At 41.3% G+C, this 22,214-nt stretch overlaps 1 protein-coding gene across 1 annotated transcript in view; it reads left to right on the forward strand.

Annotated features, from left to right (window-relative positions):
- The window catches only part of LOC121275970 (enhancer of polycomb homolog 1-like), a 228,400-nt gene that overhangs the window by 74,033 nt on the left and 132,153 nt on the right, over positions 1 to 22,214 (forward strand). Inside the window, exon 2 of the mRNA XM_041183909.1 lies at positions 2,198 to 2,332. Within this exon, the coding sequence (XP_041039843.1) occupies positions 2,282 to 2,332 (51 nt within the window). The 5' untranslated portion in view covers positions 2,198 to 2,281. The remainder of the gene's footprint in view (positions 1 to 2,197; positions 2,333 to 22,214) is intronic.

Consider the following 22,214-nt stretch of genomic DNA (forward strand, 5'->3'; position numbering starts at 1 on the left):
GAAGGGGTCATCAACAGTGCTATCGAGCAGCACTTGCTTAGCAATAATGTGCTTACTGACGCTCAGTTTGGGTTCTGTCAGGGTCACTCAGCTCCTGACCTTATTACAGCCTTGGTTCAAGCATGGACAAAGGAGTTGAACTCCCCAGGTGAGGTGAGAGTGACTGTCCTTGACTTCAAGGCCTCATTTGACTCAAAGAGCCCTAGCAAAACTGGAATTGATGGGAATCCGGCGTGAAAACTCTCCATTGGTTGGAGTCATACCTAGCATACAGGAAGATGTTTGTGGTTGTTGGAGGTCAGTCATCTCACTTCCAGGACATCACTGCAGGAGTTCCGCAGAATTGTGTCCTCGGCCCAACCATCTTCAGTTGCTTCATCAACGACCTTCCTTCCATCATAAGGTCAGCAGTGGGTATGTTCGCTGATGATTGCACAATGTTCAGCACCATTCGCGACGACTCAGATACTGAAGCAGTCCATGTCCAAATGTAGCAAGACCTGGACAATATCCAGGCTTGGGCGGACAAGTGGCAAGTCACATTTGCGTCACACGAATGTCAGGCAATGACCATCTCCAACAAGAGAGAATTTAACCATTGCCCCTTGACATTCAATGGCTTAACCATTGCTGTATCCCCCCCCCATTATCAACATCCTGGGGGTTACCATTGACCAGAAACTGAATGGGACTAGCCATATAAATACTGTGGCTTCAAGAGCAGGTCAGAGGCTAGGAGTCCTGCGACAAGTAACTCACTTCCTGACTCGCTAAAGTCTGTCGACCATATAAAAGGCACAAGTCAGGAATGTGATTCAATATTCCCACTTGTCTGGATAAGTGCAGCTCGCACAACACTCAAGAAGCTTGACATGATCCAGGACAAAGCAGCCTGCTTGATGGGCACCACATCCACAAACATTCACTGCTTCCTCCACCAACGCACAGTGGCAGCAGTGTGTACCATCTACCAGATACACTGCAGGAACCCACCAAGGCTCCTTAGACAGCACCTACCAAACCCATGACCACTACCATCTAGAAGGACTAGTGCAGCAGATACATGGGAACCTGGATGTTCCCCTCCAAATCACTCCCCATCTTGACTTGGGAGTATTTTGCCATTCCTGGAACTTGGAATCTTGGAACTCCCTTCCGAGCAGCACTGTGGGTGTACCTATACCACATGGACTGCAGCAGTCCAAGAAGGCAGCTTACCATCCCCTTCTGAGGGCAACTAGGGATGGGTAATAAATGCTGGCCCGGCCAGCGAAGCTCACATCCTGTGAATGAATTTTTAAAAAAAAAAATAAAGGTGCTATATAAATAGAAGCTGTTGTTATTCTCACTGAGATGCACAGAATGCAAATCAGGAAATATAAATTGCATTTACACCATGTGCTAGAAGTGAAATAAAGTTTTGGAAATACAGATGGGATTAAGGGGGAAGGGGGTGAGACAAAAATATTGCAACAAAATTATTTTGAGGAAATAAGACTCCTTGTAAAATTAATTTTTCAAGACTAAAGAGGTTGCTTGGTGGTAATTATCACTTAATAGGCAGTTTAAAAACTCACTCATCCCTGAATGTGCTAGCACTAATATTTTTAGCCATCCCTAATGTGGCACTCGTGGGTAAATACCCCAAGTTCATACCATTTAGTGATTTCTGTTGGCGAGGACTGAAATAGCACACCATGTGGAGGAGCAGGGTGTCTGACAGCAACCTCTACCATTACATCGACAGACTAGCCTGGATTTTACTATCAATAAACTCATACAGTAAGTTTGAATTCTGTCACTACAAAGCATGTTGATTTCTATTGTCAACAATGACCTTCAAAATAAATCCTATGTAATACAGTATAATTTATTTTTGCTCAAGTCCCCAGGGTTCAGGAAGTATGCGCTTGAATAATCATTAAGATATAAAGGATTATATTCCAGTTGACACACAATGCCTTTTCAAGTAACTTCTTGTTACAATTGCATCACTTGTATGAATGAATGTGACCTGAAGTTGTTATATATTTATCCACCTAATGTTTAAACTTCACATATTATATAAGTTTGTCAATTAAGAAAAATGCTTGCTGTTTACTTGCTTGAAACTGAATGTAGTTGAAATTAACGTTTCTGTAGTTATATGCCATAATGCCAAAAGAAATGTTGCTGAAATGAGTTTTTATATTTGCAGGTCTTTCTTTCCATTGCAACCCACTGACAGTCATCTTGAAGGAAACCATACAAATTTCTTTTGTAACTATGGATTGGATATTGTATGTTAATTTTAACCGAAGCCTTGATGATTCCACTAAAGGATACTTGCTTGGTAAGTCTTTAAAAGTCTTTATGTACAAGGTATGTTAGTATGCACCATGCCAGATTTCTCACAAAGCTAGGCGTGGACACTTTAATGTGATGAAATTGAAGATGCCTCAATCTTTGCTAATATTAAAGTACTACATTGCTGATTTTTTTTCAATTAAAAATAATCTGCTGCTGAACATTTTCATTCAAACATGCAAATTCTCATCAGCAACCTTATTTTCACTAATAGCAACTTTATTTTCACTAATACTCCATGAGTTAAGACTTGAATTGTTTTACTTTCTGTTCTATACGCTTCAGGATAATTGTCTGTTGGTGCATTATTGGGTACACTGTCTTTGTAAATTGGCAATATTAGCATTGCAGCATAAGATCCCATGTCAACCTTACTGGAGGATTTCTAAGTTTTAAATGTAAAGCAAAAACAGTGCTTCACGTGAAGATTTAAAATGCTGTACTATGTGGTGTAATGTGCATCATTTCGTTATTTTGCCTGAAAAATTGGTCTGTCTTTGATTTTGAGAGAGATTTTTCTGTCCCTAAAATGAGATTGGAACACTAAACTTAAATCATCAAACCTTGATCCAGAGCATTGGTATTGCCATCAGTGGAACACACTGTAGAATGTGATCTGAAATAGCAGACCGAAAGTACAATGCCAAGAGATGTAGCATACAACCATGACTGAACACTGTGGAAGTACAGACAAGGTACATCTCACACTCCACACAAATATGAATGTACCTGTAAGTAAATTGGTCAATTTAGCCGGTATCCTAAATGGCAGAATTATGAAACTTCAGCATTTTTAAAAGGTTCAGCAAAGCTCTCTATTTTTTTTAAGATTAAAATTACATATTTTATAGGGTGGCCTGGGAGGTGGTGGTGAAGGGTAAGAAAGAGACTAAACCAAATTATGATTTACTTTATGTCAAGTCCTGACCTAATGTCAGCTGAGTTTAGAAAAGTTATAGTACAGAAGGGAAACCATTCAGCCTAACACATTTCCAGAATTATATAAAATGTATAGCACAGAAAGGGGAATTTCTGCCCAACTGATTCATGTTGGTTTTTAGGATGTGCACGAGACTCCTCCCACCCCTCTTCTAACTCTGTCAGCAATACTTTCTATTCCTTTTGCCAGTTTCCAGCTAAATGTATTTATGTTACTCACCTCAATTATTCCCTATGGTAGCACGTTACACATACTAATCCTCCTCTGGGTAAAAACATTTCATTTGCAGTCATTCTTTTCTTTCTTACTTTTACTTTTAAAGCATAACACTATAATTTTTACTACTTTATAAAACAATATGAAGAGCAGATGAATCTTTATCATTGTGAATCGCATTTTTCTCCAAGATCTCAAATAAAATCATGTCTGATTCTCTCAAGAACACTTCCCAAACACCAGTACCTAAAAGGTTGTCCTGAAATATAGGATGATGCATCTTTAACGTTCAACCTTTCCTTATCATCCATTCATACGGCACAGAATAAAGTCATTTCAACAAGTGTAACAAAGTCTTGTTAAAACTGTACAGGTTGTTGCTGACCACACGTGGACAATTTTGGCTGCCTTGTTTGAGGAGAGATATACTTATATTAGTGGGCCAGTTCACTCAGTTAGCTAGACACTTGTGTATGGATCAGATTAACACCAGCAGCATGGCTTTGATTCCACTTCCAGCTGAGGTAGACTCGGCACTTGCTCCTTTCCTTACCTGTAGTAAAAATCATAGCATTTTGCGTGGCTTGGCAAATAATCATCAAGGACCTGCCTTTGGGCTGAGAACTCAGGAAGATGATAGTTGCATTGGAGGCAGTTCAGAGAAGGTTCACTAGGTTGATCCCAGAGATGAAATGGTTGTCTTGTGAGAAAAGGTTGAACAGATTGGGCCTATACTTTTTGGAGTTTAGAGGAATGAGAGGTGATCTTATTGAAACATATAGGATTCTGCAGAGGCTTGACCAGGTAGGTGCCGAGAGGAACAAGAACACAAGAAAGGGGAGCAGAAGTAAACTGTGCAGTTGAGTCTGCTCCGCCATTCAGTATGACTGTGACTGATTTTGGGCATCAGCTCCAATTTCCTGCTCATTGCCTATACCCCTGGATTCCCTGAGAGACCAAAAATCTGTCTCGGGCTTAAATCTATTCAACAATCCAGCATCCACAGCCCTCTGGGATAGTAAATTCCAAAGATTCACAACCTTTTGAGTGAAGTAATTTCTCTTCATCTTAGTCCTAAATGATCGGCCCTGATAAAGATGGTTCCTCTTCTTAGGAAGCATAGAACTAACGACACAGTTTAAAAATAATGGATCTCCCATTTAAGATGGCGATGAGGAGGAATTTCTTCTCTCTAAGGTGGTTAATCTTTGGAATTCACTACCCCAGAGAGCAGAGGAGGCTGGGTTGTTGAATATATTCAAGGCTGAGTTAGACATGTTTTTGCTGCAAGGAAGTCAAACGTGATGGGCAGGGGGCGCAGGCAGGAAAATGAAGTTAAGGCACTGTTAGATCAGCCATGATATTGAATACTGGGGCTGCCTCGAGGGACCAAATAGCCTACTCCTGCATATACTTTTTATGCTCTGATATTCTTAAGAGCAGAGGAAATAGGTCCAGGAGTAGGCCACTTGGCCCCATCTCTTCAGTGGAGCTGCCAATTAATTCTCTTCCCCTGTTCTTTCCCTATAGCCCTTTTTTCCAATTCCCTTTTGAACCTTACTATTGAACTTGCCCTATGTTGAAATGACTGAAAATTGATTGTTGTTTGCTCCTGCTAACAATGAGAGTAATTGACTTCTAATTAATGTTCTAGCTATACCAGCTCCATTTTAAACAAATGACTTGGCATTACAATAAAATGTATTAATATGTTATACATTACACAAATCTGGCCACTGAGCGGCATTGACATAAATGTGTGCCATATGAGGCTGAAAATGATCACCATCCTAAGTTTTAAAATAAAAATGCTTCACCTTCCAAGAGAATTTTGGGTGTTTACAAGAACATGGATATTTCATTGGCTTTATGCATAGAACAATCCAAAGTTTAACCTTGTTTTTAAAAAAAAGCATTTCCAGCTCAGATCATTTATATATAAGTAACTACAATTCATCTTATAGAATTGAAAGAAAGTATTGGATCATGTTTCCTTATCCCCTACATGCTATTAAATGCAAAATGTTTATACAGTAAATATACAAACTGCTTTGGGATGCTGTCCATTCATTAGAACTCGGCATTTAATAACTCTGAGCAATCCTTACCAGTAAATTTGAGTTTATAAACTTTTTTTCTGGGCTTCCCTAGCATTTTGCATACTGTAGCTAGGAATACATGTTCAGTAAAATTTCACAGGTACCTTCTTTAGGATTGGGCCTCAATAAGGAACTAATTTGTTGGCCTAACTAATTTCTGAATAAAGTATGCCTCTGAGGAGATGCAATAGATGAGATGAGTTTGTACTTTTCATGGATTCGGTCATCCAATGGCAAGATTCAATAGCAATATCTAGATTGTAGTAAATAGTAATTTGTTTAGTCATAAAAACAATTCTTTACCATGATGTCTAAATCACATACCGCATTATTGTTGTGGAATCAGCAAGTCTTGTGTGGTGAAGCGAGACCTTTGTTGATGCATTCTGATTTGATATTCCAGTTTCTTTTCTCTAATAGACTGGTTTGTTGTGCAAAGGAAAATAATTTTCCATTTTGTAATAAAAGCAGTAACATGGAGATGTTGAGATTAGCCAAATTACTTATTAGCAGTTGTACAGTAGTTTTTAGTACTGGGTGCTTTTGCTAAAGTGGAATCTTTATTGATGCATAGGCCCGGGTTCTGTTGCATGTACTACATAAAGATGCTGTATTATTTAGACGTGAGGAATTGTCGTTTCTCCCTTTCCTCAAATGCCAACACAAAAAATCAAATGTCAACATTGCTACATGTTGGTTGTACATTGATGACCTTCCACTAATATGCCTCTTTACAAAATGTACTAGAGACCTCTACATGTAGTGAAAGTGTACTGCATCCTCAGTCATATAAGACATTTAAAACCTAGTTTTTTTTAAAGTGTACTACTTTATTGGATGTGTATTTAAAAATAAATGTCAGCATTTACACATCTGTATGAAGAACCAATCATATCCACCTATTTTTGCCTCCGTAATATTGTCCGACTTGACCTGTACCTGAGCTCATCTACTGACCTCTGTTACCTCCAGACTTAACTATTCCTGGCCACACTCCCAGGTTCTACCCTCTGTAAACTTGACATCGTCCAAACACTGCTACCTGTATCCTCACTCGTGCCAAGCTGCTTCACCCATCACCCCTGTGCCTGCTGACCTACATGGGCTCCCATTTAAGCAATGCCTCTTTTTTTTTAATCCTCAGCCTTGTTTTCAAGTCCCTTCATAGCCTCACCTCTCCCTATCTGTAATCTTCATCCCCCTCCTGAGTTATCTGAACATCTCACGTTCTGCCCTCTTGAATACCACTGATTTTAATCACCACTGTTTGGCGGTTTGCCTTTGGCTGCATGGGCCCCAAGCTTTGGAACTCCCTCCCCAAACCTCTCTGCCTTTCTACCTCACATTCTTCTTTAAAGACAGTCCTTAAAACCCTCTTTGACCAATACTATGGCCATCTGCCCTAACATGTCCTTAGGTAGCTTGTGTCGTGTTTTGTTTGTTAATGCTCTTATGAAGCATCTTGGGATATTTATTATCTAGTTTCAAGTTATTATATTTAATAACAGGGGAAGGTGATGGCATAGTGGTATTGTCGCTGGACAAGTAATCCAGATACCCAGAGTAATGCTCTGGGGACCTGGGTTCAAATCCCGCCACAGCAGATGGTGGAATTTGAATTCAATAAAAATCTGGAATTAAAAGTCTAATGATGACCATGAAACCGTTGTTAAATGCCTCTGAAATGGCCTAGCAAGCCACTCAGTTACATCAAACTGCTACAAAGTCTCAAAAAAAGAATGAAACTGCCACCTAGGCACCAGAAACGACAATGGCAAACTCCACCCTGTCGATCCTGAAAAGTCATCCTTACTAACATCCCCAAAATTTGGAGAGCTGTCTCTCAAACCAGTCAAGCAACAGCCTGACATAGCCATCCTCAAAGAATCATATCTCAGAGATAATGTCTGGGTAGACCCAGCAGAGGTGGCGGCACAGTTATAAACAGTTGGGAGAGTGTTGCCCCCTGGTTGTCCTCAACATCGATTCTGGACCCCGTGAGGTCTCATAGCATTGGGTCAAACATGGGAAACCTCCTGCTGGTAACCATGTATTGCCATCCCTCAGCTGACTTAATCAGTGCTCCTCCATGTTGAACATCACTTGAAGGAAACACTGAGGGTGGCAAGGGCGGGGAATGTACTATGGGTGGGGACAACAACGTCCATCACCAAGAGTGATGGCTCAGTAGCACTACGATTGACTGAGCTGGCTGAGTCCTAAAGGACATAGCTGCTAGCCTGCGGTAGGCGGTGAGGGAACCAACAAGAGGCGAAAAGATATTTGACCTCATCCTCACCAACCTGCCCCCGCAGATGCATCTGGCCATGACAGTATTGGTAGGAGTGACCACCGGACAGTTGTTGTGGAGACGAAGTCCTGCCTTCACATTGAGGATACCCTCCATCGTGTTGTGTGGTACTACCATTGTGCTTAGTGGGATAGATTTTAAACAGATCTAGCAACTCAAGACTGGGCATCCATGAGGTACAGCAGAATTGTATGCGAACACAATCTATAACCTCATGGCTCAGCATATTCTCCACTCTACCATTACCATCAAGCCAGGAGATCAAACCTGGTTCAATGAAGAGTGCAAGTGGTCACGCCAGGAGCAGCACCAGGCATACTGAAAAATGAGGTGTCAACCTGGTGAAGGTATAATACAGGACTACTTACGTGTCAAACAACATAAGCAGCAAGTGATGAACAGAGCTTAGCGATCCCACAACCAACAAATAAGCTCTGCATCCTGTCGTGCTGCATCCTGTCGTGAATGGGAGTGGACGGTTAAACAACTCATTGGAGGTGGAGGATCCACAAATATCCCCAGCACATCAGTGCAAAAGATAAGGCTGAAGCATTTGCTACAATCTTCAGCCAGAAGTGCTGAGTGTATGATCCATCTCTGCCTCCTCTGGAGGTCCCTAGCATCACAGATGCCAGTCTTCAGCCAATTCGATTCATTCCACGTGATATCAAGAAACAGCTGAAGGCACTGGATAGTGCAAAGGCTATGGGCTCTGATAATATTCCAGCAATAGTACTGAAGACTTGTGCTCCAGAACTTGCTGTGCCCCTAATCAAGCTGTTCCAGTACAGCTACAACACTGGCATCTACCCAGCCATGTGGAAAATTGCCCAGGTATGTCCTGTGTACACACAAAGCACGAGAAATACAACCTGGCCAATTACCACCCCGTCAGTCTACTCTCAGTCATCAGTAAAGTAATGGAAGGGGTTGTCAACAGTGCTATCAAGTGGCACTTGCTTAGAAATAACCTGCTCACTGACACCCAGTTTGGGTTCCGCCAGAGCCACTCAGCTCCCAACCTTGGTTACAGCCTTGGTTCAAGCATGGAGAAAAGAGCTGAACTCCCGAGGTGAGGTGAGAGTGACTGCCCTTGACATCAAGGCCGGATTTGACTGAGTGTGGCATCAAGGAGCCCCAGCAAAAGTGGAGTCAATGGGAACCAGGGGGAAACTCTCCACTGGTTGGAGTCATATCTAGCACAAAGGAAGATGGTTGTTGGAGGTCAGTCATCTCAGCTCCAGGACATCACCGCAAGAGTTCCTCAGGGTCATGTTCTCGGCCCAACCATCTTCAGCTGCTTCATCAATAACCTTCCTTCCATCATAAGGTCAGAAGTGGGGATGTTCTCTGATGATTGCACAGTGTTCCCCATCTGTGACTCTTCGGACACTGAAGTAGTCCATGTCCAAATGCAGCAAGACCTGGACAATATCCTGGTTTGGGTTGACAAATAGCAAGTAATATTTGTGCCACAAGTGTCAGGCAATGACCATTTCCAACAAGAGAGAATCTATCCATCACCCCTTGTCGTTCAATGGCATTACCATCACTGAATCCCCCACAATCAACATCCTGGGGGTTACCATTGACCAGAAACTGTACTGGACTAGCCATATAAATACTGTAGTTACAAGAACATGTCAGTGGCTAGCAATCCTGTGATGAGTAACTCACCTCCTGAATCTCCAATGCCTGTCCACCATCTGCAAGACACAAGTCAGGAGTGTGATGGAATACTCCCCACTTGCTTGGATGAGTGCATTTCCCACAACACTTAAGAAGCTTGATACCATCCAGGACAAAGCAGCCCACTTGATTGGCACCACAGACATTCATTCCCTCCATCACCGACGCAAAATAGCAGCAGTGGATACCATCTACAAGATGCACTGCCGGAATTCACCAAGGCTCCTTTGACAGGACCTTCCAAACCCACTACCACCTAGAAGGACAAGGGCAGCAAATAGATAGGAACGCCACCGCCTGCAAGTTCCCCTCCAAGTAACTCACCATCCTGACTTGGAAATATATCGCCGCTCCTTCAGTGTTGATGGGTCAAAATCCTGGAACTCTCTCCCAAACAGCACTGTGGGTGTACCTACACCACATGGACTGCAACGGTTGAAGAAGGCAGCTCACCACCACCTTCTTGAAGGCAATTAAGAATGGGCAATAAATGCTGGCTCAGCCAGCGAAGCCCACATCCTGTGAATGAATTAATAAAAAAAACTGGGCCAATTCAATTTATTTTAACGGCTGCTGAAATGTCCCATCAAAAAGAATCTTAAGTTTTAAAAAAAAAACATTTTTCATTTAAAATGGTATATGGGTTTATTTCTTTTAAGAAAATGGGATTGACAGGGTATTGTAATTGCATTTTACGTAAACACCCAAATCACAATAGGTTAAAGTTTTTTGATTCCAGGATTTTCAAATAATGTGATTAATTTATATTGCTGTTACGATTAATTATTTACTTACAAGTCTATTTATGACCAAAGTTTCACATTTTTAGCAATTAATAGTATTTATAATATTATCATTTTTGTTTTGGGCAGTATCCATTTATTATTTTAGCATTAATCACTCCCTGGTCTGAATCTTGGCCCAGATACAAAGAAATATTCTGTGTTCTGTTTGGACAATGAGGATATTCCTCCCATTTACTAATGGCAAAATAAAGTTGGCATGAATCCAATGTTTTCCTGAAAGATTGACAGGGGCACAAGTTTCAGTGCTGCACAATTCCAAAACTTGGAATTCCAGTCAGCCAAATGGATCTTGCAGGGACAACAGGGAGCAGAATTCTAAATAGAACAAGGAGAAGTATCAGTAGTGCTCACATGTTGGCAAAAAGAGGCAGGTAGAGAGAGGAAGTTCTTTCTTGTGCACTTTTATCCCAGTCTTTCTTCCAGAAACAATTACCTGGGGAGCAAGGATTGATGATGTTTCCTTCAAACAGCAAAGAATATAGGCAGCAAAGGTCAAAAGGCAACACAATCAGATCATTCTTCCTTGTCCACACTGTGGAAAGCCATGCAAGTTGGCAATCGGGCGCCATGGTAATGTTAGAATGCACAACAGGTGATTCTACGCATGCAAGACATGGCCACCTTTGCCAACAAAGGGAAACCAATGAGAGAGAGAGAGGAGTCAGAAGCAGGTTAAAAACATGTGGAGTTACAAAAGCAAAAGTTGCTGATGCTGGAAATCTGAAATAAAAATAGAAAATGCTGGAAATACTTCAGCTGATCTGGCAACATCTCTGGAAAGAGAAACACAGTTAACCGATTTTCACCAAGTTGGGCCAGTTTTGGAGCCCTTCAAAAATAGCAGGTGGGACCCGATTCTGGGAATTTCCCCCACCCCCCCTTTTCATTTCCGGCAAATTTTCAGGCATAGAATAAAGGTGTGGATAGCCATCCCACATGCAGCACTCCAGCCCTTGCCAACTCCATTGTGGAGGTGGGAAGTTCAAAACCTGCCTCCGCTGGCTGATGCCGCCCCCCCCCCCCCCCCCCCCCCCCCCCCCCCACCCAACTCCCCACTTTTACTGGAGTAGAGCTGCTTCTGTAACTAGATGTGGTTCACAGCCTCTCAGAGGAGTCATGAACCATGGGGGAACCCCAGTCTTGAGTCATCAACCAAAAGAAAACCATTCGGGGTCAATGAATCACAGCCATTCATAGTATCAAAATATTCAAATCAGACCTCTTAAACTTGTGTAAATAAATACACATGCAATGAAAAAACTCGCCAAAGAAACAGATACAAGGTAACAGATATGTCAATCAAACAAAGTTTTCACTCCCCTCTGCAGCTATATGAACATTACTTGCTGAGACCTAAGCTTGTTATCCATTTTTGGAGCTCTGTCAAGAATTCATACTGATGCCACCTGTTCAGACTGCTTCTGTTGATAGAGTTGCAGATGGCCTCATTATGAATGCCTGGCTGAGCTCTAAAATGGCTAATGCCCTTGGATCTCAGCAAGTAATGTTTATACAGCTGCAGAGGGTGCTTTGAAGAGTCTTTTCACTGCATGCATGAAGTTTTCAGTGAATAAAAGCTTATCAAATTGATACTATGACTGTGGTTGATGGTTTTGAGGTTGTAAGGTGAGCAATTTTTTTTTTAAAGTAGATTTTCAAAGGGTGTTTGCTTATGAAGTCACTTTCAGGATTATTTCAAAGAGTTGTCAGACTTGCCAATGGTTTCTTAGCTCTGTACACAATGGATACTAGGAGAGTGGGTATGGGGTGGTATTGGGGGTTTAAGAGGGCATGGAGGGCAATGAAGCACATGGGTATGTGTGGTTGGAGGATGTGGGGAGGTGAGAGTTTGAAAGCCTGGTAATCATCATTACAACTAGCTCAGTGTCCCAGGCAGGCATTCTAGCCTACTGGCCTTGCCATACCCACTTTCATTGCTGCCTCGGGCCTACCTCTGGAGGCAGCATGCCCAATTCCATCCTGCTGCCACCTCCCCAGGGTCTTTTTTAAAGGGGGTGGGTCTGCTGAGTGGAGAAGCTTCTCAACTTGACCTTCCCATCCCCTCTATGTAAATATGGCCCCATATTTCAGGTTGATGACCTTTCAGCAACCTGAAACATTAATCCTGTTTCTCTCTCCCCAAGTACTGCCAGATCCCCAAGTGCTGCCAAACATGCTTAGTATTTCCAGCATTTTCTGTTTTTACTCATAGAATTAAGTTTTCTTTTTAAACATTCCGTTTTGCACATTACAATTAGCCTGCTTTGTGCAGGAAATATTCCTGCATGGGCTTATGGGTCAAATAGCCGCCTTCTGGGCTGTAATGGCACTGACTATGGTAACAGTCAATTTTGGAAAACAATCTCTCATCCCTAGCTGCTTCTTTTACTTAGGCTTTTGGCAATTATCAGTTTGCTTGTATCGCTCATCAGTTATCTGCTACTTAGTGTAACTCAGTTTGCTCTATGACTGGAAGAAAATTATTGCCATTGTTGGGGCATAAGTTGGGATACTTCAATTGGCCTCAAGTCCTGCTGCTGTGGGCATGAACAAGTTCAGGCTTGATGGTGATGCCTTCAAAGTTGAATAACTTGTTGATACTTGTATTGCCTTGCATGTAAAGAAATGTATTAGTTTAAAGTACTTTATATCAGCTATCCTACAGGAGACTTATTGGTTATTTATCCATTGAGATTCTCAAGGATTTGGCAGTCATTGTGGTCAAACAAGTCTACCACTCGAACTTCAAAGTTAGGAACCTATGCGCTGTTCTCAAAATCTCTCGCACTGCCAGTATTTTGCAGATTTGTATCTGAGACTTGCCTTTACCATAATATACATCGCAGGTTGGACAAATGTTTCTTTCTCACGGTCTTTAATCCCATAAGAATTAAACTTTACATATGGAAATGAGTTTTATCCATCTATTTTTGCCTACTTACACAAAGATCCAAGTAATACATTTTTTCTCCAAAACATTATCAGTGCTCCATGTTACTGGTTTGCAGATCTTCAGAGCAAGGTGCCACATTCAGAGCACTTTTATCATTAAAAGGAAATTGGAGAGGAGAAATGGATGAAAATAACTTTTGCTTTTTGTCTCATTGATGGTCCATTTAAGTAATGCCCTGCTGTTAACCTTCATTGCATGTCATATTATTAATCTGATTTTAAATAGTGAAATCAAACCTTTGGGAGACACTCCTGCAAAATAATAATCCTAATAATCTTAACTTCTGGAAGGCTGTATCAGCTACCCAGAGGAATCCATGCTATCATTGCAGATATGTGCAACTAAGTTTAACAGAGATCAGTCATCTGTCAGGAAAGAAAGAACAATCTCTGTCTTTTTTCACTTCAAAAAGAGGTTGAGTGGTGACAAAATAGAGGTCTTTAGAATTATGAAACATTTTGATAAAGTAAACAGAGAATGTTTCCACTTTGGGAAAAGTAAAGCTAGAACCTGTCAATGTAAGATAGATACCAACTAATCAAATAGGGAATTCAGGAGAAACTTCTTGGCCCAAAGAGTAAAGAGAATGTAGAGCTTGCTCCACAGGAAGTAGCTGAGGTGAATATTATAAGATGCCTTTTAGGGAAAGGGATATAGGTATATGAGGGAGGGAGAAGGGAATAGAGTTTGTCAAGGAATTATTACGTTTTTCCTAGTATTGTGGGATATTTTAATGTGCCGGGGGGCGTGGGGTATGTGCGGCTTTGTGTGTGTATGTGTGGGGCTGATTTAATTGGGTTGGAGATGGGTAGACTGCAAGGTTTAAATTATCAGAGTGAGATGTAAAACAGACATTTGAAATGAAGATGAGTAGAGCTAGGGTGAGGTCAACAGGTAGTGTGAATGAAATTTGCATTTTTAGATAAGTGATGTGTTTGATTTTCAAAGGGACATGGAAAATGTTTACAACTGGCAAGATAAATATGGCAAGGTTATTATGTTGATTTTTCCCAAAAGTGCTGGCCATAATAATATGAAAGATTTTTTATATTCTGGAAAAAGTAACTTCTAAACCCAAGTGGAAACAATGGGATTTACAGATCAAAAGGGAGAAAATATATTTAAAAGAAGGATGGAAGGCTGTTTGAGGGGATCTTGAAAGGTGACTGTGTGAAACAGACCTGGAGAAAAAGCCTCGAGTCACTGAAGGAGTTTGCTGTTCCAGTAACCAAAGTTGTGCTAAAAGCTTTTGGAAGTCCACTGCCCGGTGGGTGCTAGCAGTAACATTGCTGATGACTTTATAAATTTGGAATCTATTTGGCGAGTTGCCTTAAAGAGGTGTGTAGTTGGGTCATAGAGGTCTACAGCACAGAAAAGGGCCTTTGGCCCTTCAAGTCTGTGCCAGTCAAACAAGTACCTAGTCCAGACCCTTCTGTCGAAGGGTCATGAGGACTCGAAACGTCAACTCTTTTCTTCTCCGCCGATGCTGCCAGACCTGCTGAGTTTTTCCAGGTAATTCTGTTTTTGTTTTTGTTTTTGTTTTGGATTTCCAGCATCCGCAGTTTTTTTGTTTTTAAACAAGTACCTAACTATTCTAATCCCATTTTCCATCACTAGGCCCATAGCCTTGTATGCCATGGCATCGCAAGTGCCAATACAAATACTTCTTAAATGTTATGAGGGTTTCTGCCTCTACCACCCTTTCAGGCAGTGAGTTCCAGTTCCTACCACCCTCTGGGTGAAAAAATTCTTTCTCACGTCCCCTCTAAACCTCCTGCCTTAAGTCTATGCCCCTTGGTTATTGATCCCTCCACCAAGGGAAAAAGCTCCTTCCTGTTTACCCTATCTATGTCCCTCATAATTTTATACACCTCAATCATGTTCCCCCTCAACCTCCTCTAGTCCAGGGAACATAACCCCAGTCTATCCAATCTCTCCTCATAACTAAAGGGAGTTGGGTTAAGGGGAAATTTTGGGAACTGTTATAACTGTGTAACTGTAATTGTGTGTGTGCGCAAGGTTTGTTTCTTCTTTTGTTAATAAATGTTTAAATTTAATCTTTAAAATCTTTAAAGGTAGTAGTGGACGCATTACTTCTGACTTCAGCGCACAAGCTTTCTTGTAATAAATACAAATTGCAAAATCATTGTGATAGCGTGGCTAAGTTTCACTTGTGGATTTGGTCAGCCTGGCAAATGTCACCTGCCGTATCGTAACATGATGTAGTAGAGTTAGAGGAGGAATGATGGAAAGAGGCTGGAGTGGAGCAAGAACACCAACTTGGTTTGGTTAGGCTGAATAGCCTGTTTAGAAACATTTGCGGCACAGGAGGAGGCCATACAGCTCATGTCAGCGCCAGCCAAATAAAAATGCTGTCCAGTGTAATCCCATCTTTCAGCTTTTGGTCCTATAGGTTATCCAAGTATATTTTTAAATGTGATAAGGGTTTCTGCCTCTCCGATTCTCTACAGGCAGCTAGTTCTAGACCCTTTCCACTAATTACTTTAAACCTGTGTCCCTCTTTGCTACTGGAAATTCCTATCCACTCTGTCTAGGTCCCTCATAATTTTACACACGCAAGTTAAATCTCCCCTTGGCCTCCAAAACCTCAGCTTATCGAATCTTTCCTCCATAGCTAAAATTCTCCATTCCTGGCAACATTCTCGTAAATCTCCTCTCTACCTTCTCTAGTTTGATCACATCCTTCATGTAGTGTGGTGACCAGAACTGTGCACAACACTCTAGCTCCAGTCCAACAAGTGTTTTTATACAGTTCTAACATAGCCTCCTGATTTTTATACTCTGGGCCTTGGTCAATAACTCAAGGTATCCCATGTCTTCCGAACCATCCCATCTACCTTTCTTGCTACCTTCAGGGACCCACTCCATGGTCCCTCTGATCCTCTCCACATATCAGAATCCTATTCTTTGCCTTGTTTGCCTTCCCCAAATGCATAATATCTCAATTCTCCGGAATGAATTCCATTTGCCCATTTTTGTCCCACCTGATGAGTCCATTGATATCTTCCTGCAGTCTACAACTTTCTTCCTCATGATCAACCATACAGCCAATTTTCGCATCTTCTGTAAACTCCCTATTTTTAATTCTAAATCATTGATGTATACCACAAACAGCAAGCGATGTAGTACTGAGCTGTGCAGAATCCCAATGGAAACAGTCTTCTAGTAACAATGTACCCGTTGCTCCTTGCCACTGAGCCAATTTTGGATCCAACTTGTCACTTTCTCTTGATCCCATGAGCTTTTAATTTGTACTTCAGTTTGCCATATGGAACCTTGCCAAAAGCCTTGCTAAAATCCATGCAGATTACATCAAATATGCTACTCTCATTGACCCTACTTAGTACTTCCTAAAATAATTAATTAGTCAGGCATGACATCCCCCTTAAATCCATGCTGACTATCCTTAATTAATTCATACCTGTCTAAATGAGAATTTTTACCAACTTATTTCTTCCAATAATTTACCTACCATAGGGGTTAGGCCGACTGGCCTATGATTAATTGGGCTATCCTTTCTCCTTTTTAGACAACGGTACAACATTGGGAGTTTTCTGGGGTCACATCTGTGAAAAATCTGACTCCACAACCTATGCCTTATTTGTTCTGGAGTTGAGCTTTGAATTCTGTATCCTTCCCATCGCAAACACTAACTGCTTTTACCTCTACTGCACTGTTTCTCTCCAGCCCTGCCTCATTTTATCTGCTGCTGGAACTATTTTCTATGCTTTTGTTACCTCCAGACTCAATTATTTCAGTTTTCTCCTGGCCATCCTCCTGTCTTTCATTCCATAAACAAGCTCATCCAAAGCTCTGCTGTCTATTTCAACCTGCACACTCTGCTGCGGTTTTGCCCGTCCCTTTCCTATAACTTCAATCCTACATCTATCCAAAAAGGAATGCGTTCCTTCACCTCTGGATTATTGTGTATCCCCTTGTGCCTTCCTTATTTAGACCCTAAACTTGAATAAATCTTCCTTGCCAATTTACTGTTGAGCCTTAGCACCATTGCTTAGAAAGGTTATAGAGAGCAGCGAAGAATTACTGGAGTTGGACGACTTTGCAGTTAAGAAATATTCTTTGAAAGCAAATTAGAGCAGACGTGCTGCAGTCTTTTTCAGTGTTGGAAAGAGGAGCCAGTGGATAAGCTAGTTTTAAAGGTTTGAATTAATGGCAAAAAAATTGAAATTTTAGATGAAAGTTCAGCTCAATTATAGGATGGCAATTCTGCATATGCTATCACCTATTAGTTAGCAAGTTTGCTCAATTTTTCAAAATGACACATTACTGTATGTAGCAAGAGGGTGATTTGTTGCAATGGTTTTGAGTGACTAGGACTTGGATAATGTTTGGAGTCTATTCAAATAAAATTACAGGATATGCTTGATGTACCATTTAGCAATTTTTTCATTTTAAGCTTCGAGTTTTTAAAATGCTAGTAAAACATGCCATAGATTGCTGACTTGGTACCAGAGCATCCAGTGATGTATTACGATGTAATTTTATCCAGGACTTTAGCAGAACTGCTCACACTCAATTGCAGTACTGAGGTAGTACTGCATTGTTGTAGGAGTCTCCTTTTAGATGAGGTATTAAATAGACAACTGCTTGTTGAAGTAAATGTAAAAGATCTCATGAAACTCTTCAAAGTAGAGCAGGGTAGTTTGTCTCAGTCCTGGCCCAACATTTCTTCTGTGTGGAGCACTAACAATGGATCAACTGATCCTTAATCTCATTTGCTGTTAGTGGTGCTTTGTCATTTGCAAATTGGGTGCTGCATTTACCTACAAAGTGTCAGTGTCTGTACTTAAAAAGATAATTAATTGATTGTGAAAAACGGTGGACCTGATGCAGCTCTTTATAAGTACAATTTTTTTCTTGTACACTTTATTTTGCAGCAATTATGCATTGTTTGGAAAAATATTTACTGTAAATGGATAGGTTTATATTTGCTGTAGAACATTGTCTGCAGAGTAGTGAAGGATATAGTTATTCAGAAATATTGATTGCATTAGGTATGAGTTGACTCTAATATGAATAATGGCATTCATATTGCCACTGCATTTAATATTGTACTGATGGTAGAAGTGTTTAAAAGATTTATAAATAAAATAAATCTGAAATGCTGGAATAAAAATCAATAGCTTGTTTTTATGTCAAATGTACTGCAAAATAAACAAGATCAATGTAAATTCAAAGTCATTATTGCACAATATTTTGGATGAGATTAAGTCTTAATCAAAGCTATAGTGTTTCACAGAAAATTAAGCCATGGATCTATCTTGCTCCCCTCTTTTACAACTTGTGTTGTGAATAGTGACCTTTTCAAGCAGAGGATATGAATGTGTTTTTGTGCTTTTAGTTAGGCTGTTTAGGTTTAATTAGCGAAATTAACAAAATTAATTTTAATATAAAACTGAAAATTGTCAACACCATAGTTCAAGATACGCCTAGCTGCACAACCAATAGATTGAGACATTATTTAAAATGCCAAAGCTGAATTTGGAAATGTGAAATTTGACCACAATAATTATAATTAAACCTAAATGTATTTATTCCTTTATGGGATATGGTTGTTGCTGCAAGGCCAGGATTTATTGCCTAACTCTAATTGCTCATGAGAAGGTGGTGAGCCGTTTTCTTGAACCACTGCAGTCCATGTAGTGAAGGTACTCCTGTAGGACTATTAGGTAAGGTGTTTTGAGATTTTGATCTAGAGACAATGAAGACACGATGACCTATTCTCAAGTTAGAATGGTGTGTGACTTGGAGGTAGATGTTTCTCTTGTCTTTTTCCGTGGTTGAGGTTTTGGGTTTGGGACCTCTGTCAAAGAAGCCTTGGTGAGATGCTGCAGTGCATCTTGTAGGTGATGCACACTGCAGCATGGCGCGTCTGTGCTGAAGAGATTAAATGTTTATAGATGGGGCACCAGTCAAGCAAGTTGCTTTGCCCTGGTTGGTGTACTGAAGTTCATTAGACACAAGGACTGGATGAAGATGCATATGGATGGACAAGTGGCAGGTGAAGTTCAGTGCAAAGACGTATGAAATTATTCATTCTGGTAGGAAGAATAGGGAGAGACAATATAAAATAAAGGATATAATTTCAAAGAGGCTCAAGAGCAGAGGACCTAGGTATTCATATGTCACTGAAGGTGGCAGGACATGTTGAGAGAGCGATTAATTAAACATTTTTGTATTCATTTGTGGGATGTGGGTGTTGCTGGCTCAGCCAGCATTTATTGCTCATCCCTAATTACCCTCAAGAAGGTGGTAGTGAATTACTTTCTTGAATTACTACAGTCCATGTGTATACCCACTGTGCTGTTAGGGAGGGAGTTCCAGGATTTTGACCCAGTGACAATGAATGAGTGGTGATATATTTCCAAGTCAGGATGCTGAGTGGCTTGGAGGGGAACATCCAAGTAGTGGTGTTCCCATGTGTCTGCTGCCCTTGTCCTTCTAGATGGTAGCAGTCGTGGGTTTGGGTGCTGCCTCAGTTTTTCGAGTTACGCTTATGCAGACAATTGGAGAATGTTCTATCACATTCCTGACTTCAGCCTTGTAGATGGTTGAAAGGCTTTGGCAAGTCACTTGCTGCAAAATACCCAGTGTTTGACCTACACTTGTATACACAGTATTTATGTGGCCAGATCAATTAAGTCTCTGTTCTGCCCTGAGGAGATTCTGAGAGCATGGAAAAAGCCTGTCAGTTAACATGAAAGTGAATCCCAAAGTCTCCCATGGGCATATAATAGTAAAAGGAGGATTGGGGCCAATGGGGGACCAAAAAGAGGATTTATGCATGGGGGCAGGGGACATGGCTGAAGTATTAAATGGGCCTCAACTTCCAAGCTCCCTAGCGTCGGATTTTTGCAGGGGTACCCCAAAGATGCACTGGGGAATCCCTCTTGGAAGTTCCCAGGTTTCCTCTAGACAATTACCCTGTGCTGGGAACCATCCAAAAATGTGATTTAAATTGCAGACTTTGGATGGTTCTGCCATGGTTATACCAATAGTTACTAGAAAAAGTTAGAATTAAAATCTCTTCTAACTTTTGGGTACCTATTGTAAACACCCAGACCAACCTCCACACCCCAGCTGACCTCTGACACCCTCAGACCTCCAGTACCCCCACCCAACCTCTGACCACCCTTCCAACTCCCCGACATCCACTCCCCCAACCCCCCAAGTCCTATCCACTTACCTTCTCTCTGGCCTGTCAATTTCACTGGGCCCTTTAACTGCCATAAAGCACTTAAGTTTAGTGCCTTAAAAAAAGAGGGCAAGGCCTCCTTGAATCCATCAGTGCTGCACTTCACTGGGGCCTGCAAGGAGTCTTTTGATGCAGGCCCCAAGCAGCTGCGGCGATTGGAAATGTCAATGTAATTTTCAAGGGCAGGGTAGTGTATATTAATTTCTACTAATTTAAGCTATTCAGAAATTATGGCCTAATGAATAATTTGCATCTGTCTTTATCAAGGAAGATGCTGCTGCTTGGGTCGTGGTGAAAGAGAAGTTAGTTCAGACACTTGAAGGGTTTAAAGTTGAAGAGGAGGTATTGGATTGTATTGGTCGGCAGTACTGAAGTTCATAAGGCATGAGGACTGAATGAGATGCATATGGGTGGAGAAGTGGCAGATGTTAGTGGTCATGAGTTTGAAAGGTGCTGTCTAAGGAGCCTTGAGTTTCTGCAGTGCATCTTGTAGATGGTACGCACTGCTGCTACTATGCATTGGTGATGGAGGGAGTGAATGGCACCCCATTTACAAACAATCAAGCGGGCTGCTTTGTCCTGGATGGTGTCAAGCTACTTGAATTTTGTTGGAGCTGCATTCATCCAGGCAAGTGGGGAGTATTCCATCACACTCCTGACTTGTACCTTGTAGTTGATGGACAGGCTTTGGGAAGTCAGGAGATAAGTTATTCGCTGCAGGATTCCTCTGACCTGCTCTTGTAGCCACAGTATTTATATGGCTAGTCCAGTTGAGCTTCTGGTCACTGGTAACCCCAGGATGTTGATATTGGGGGATTCAGCAATGGTAATGCCATTGAATGTGAAAGGGTGATGGTTAGGTTCACTTGTTGTGATGGTCATTGCCTGACACAAATGTTACTTGCTGCTTGTGGTGCGAGTGTTACTTGCCACTTGTCAGCCCAAGCCTGCATATTATCTAGGTCTTGCTGCATTTGGACATGACTGCTTCAGCATCTGTGGAGTCACAAATGGTTTTGAACATTGTGCAATCATCAGTGAACATCCCCACTTCTGACCTTATGATGAAAGGAAGGTCATTGATGAAGCAGCTGAAGATGATTGGGCCTTGGAAACTATCCTGAGGAACCCCTGCAGTGATGTCCTGGAACCGAGATGAATGACCTCCAACAACCACAGCCATCTTCCGTTGTGTAGATATGATTTCAGCCAGCAGACGTTTTCCCCCTGATGCCCATTGACTCCAGTTTTGCTACAACATATGATATCTAAGCTTTATTAATAGGGAGATAGGGTACAAACTTGTATAAAATACTGGTTTGGCTGCAAATTGAGTATTATGTCCAGTTCTGGGCACTATACTTTGGAAGGATGTAAAGTCACTAGAAAGAGTACAGAAAAGATTCATGAGAATGGTCCAGGGATAAGGAACTTCAGTTACATAGATTGGAGAAGTTGGGACTGTTGTCATTGGTCGAGAGGAGATTTGATAGAGGCATTAAAAATCATGAGGAATCTGAACAGAGTAGATGGGGAAAAACTCTTCCCATTGGTGGAAGCATTGAGAACAAGAGGGTAAAGATGAAAGGCAATTGACAAAGAAAGCAATGGAAACAT

Source organism: Carcharodon carcharias, chromosome 3 (assembly GCF_017639515.1).
Source record: "Carcharodon carcharias isolate sCarCar2 chromosome 3, sCarCar2.pri, whole genome shotgun sequence".
Classification (NCBI taxonomy): Eukaryota; Metazoa; Chordata; class Chondrichthyes; order Lamniformes; family Lamnidae; genus Carcharodon; species Carcharodon carcharias.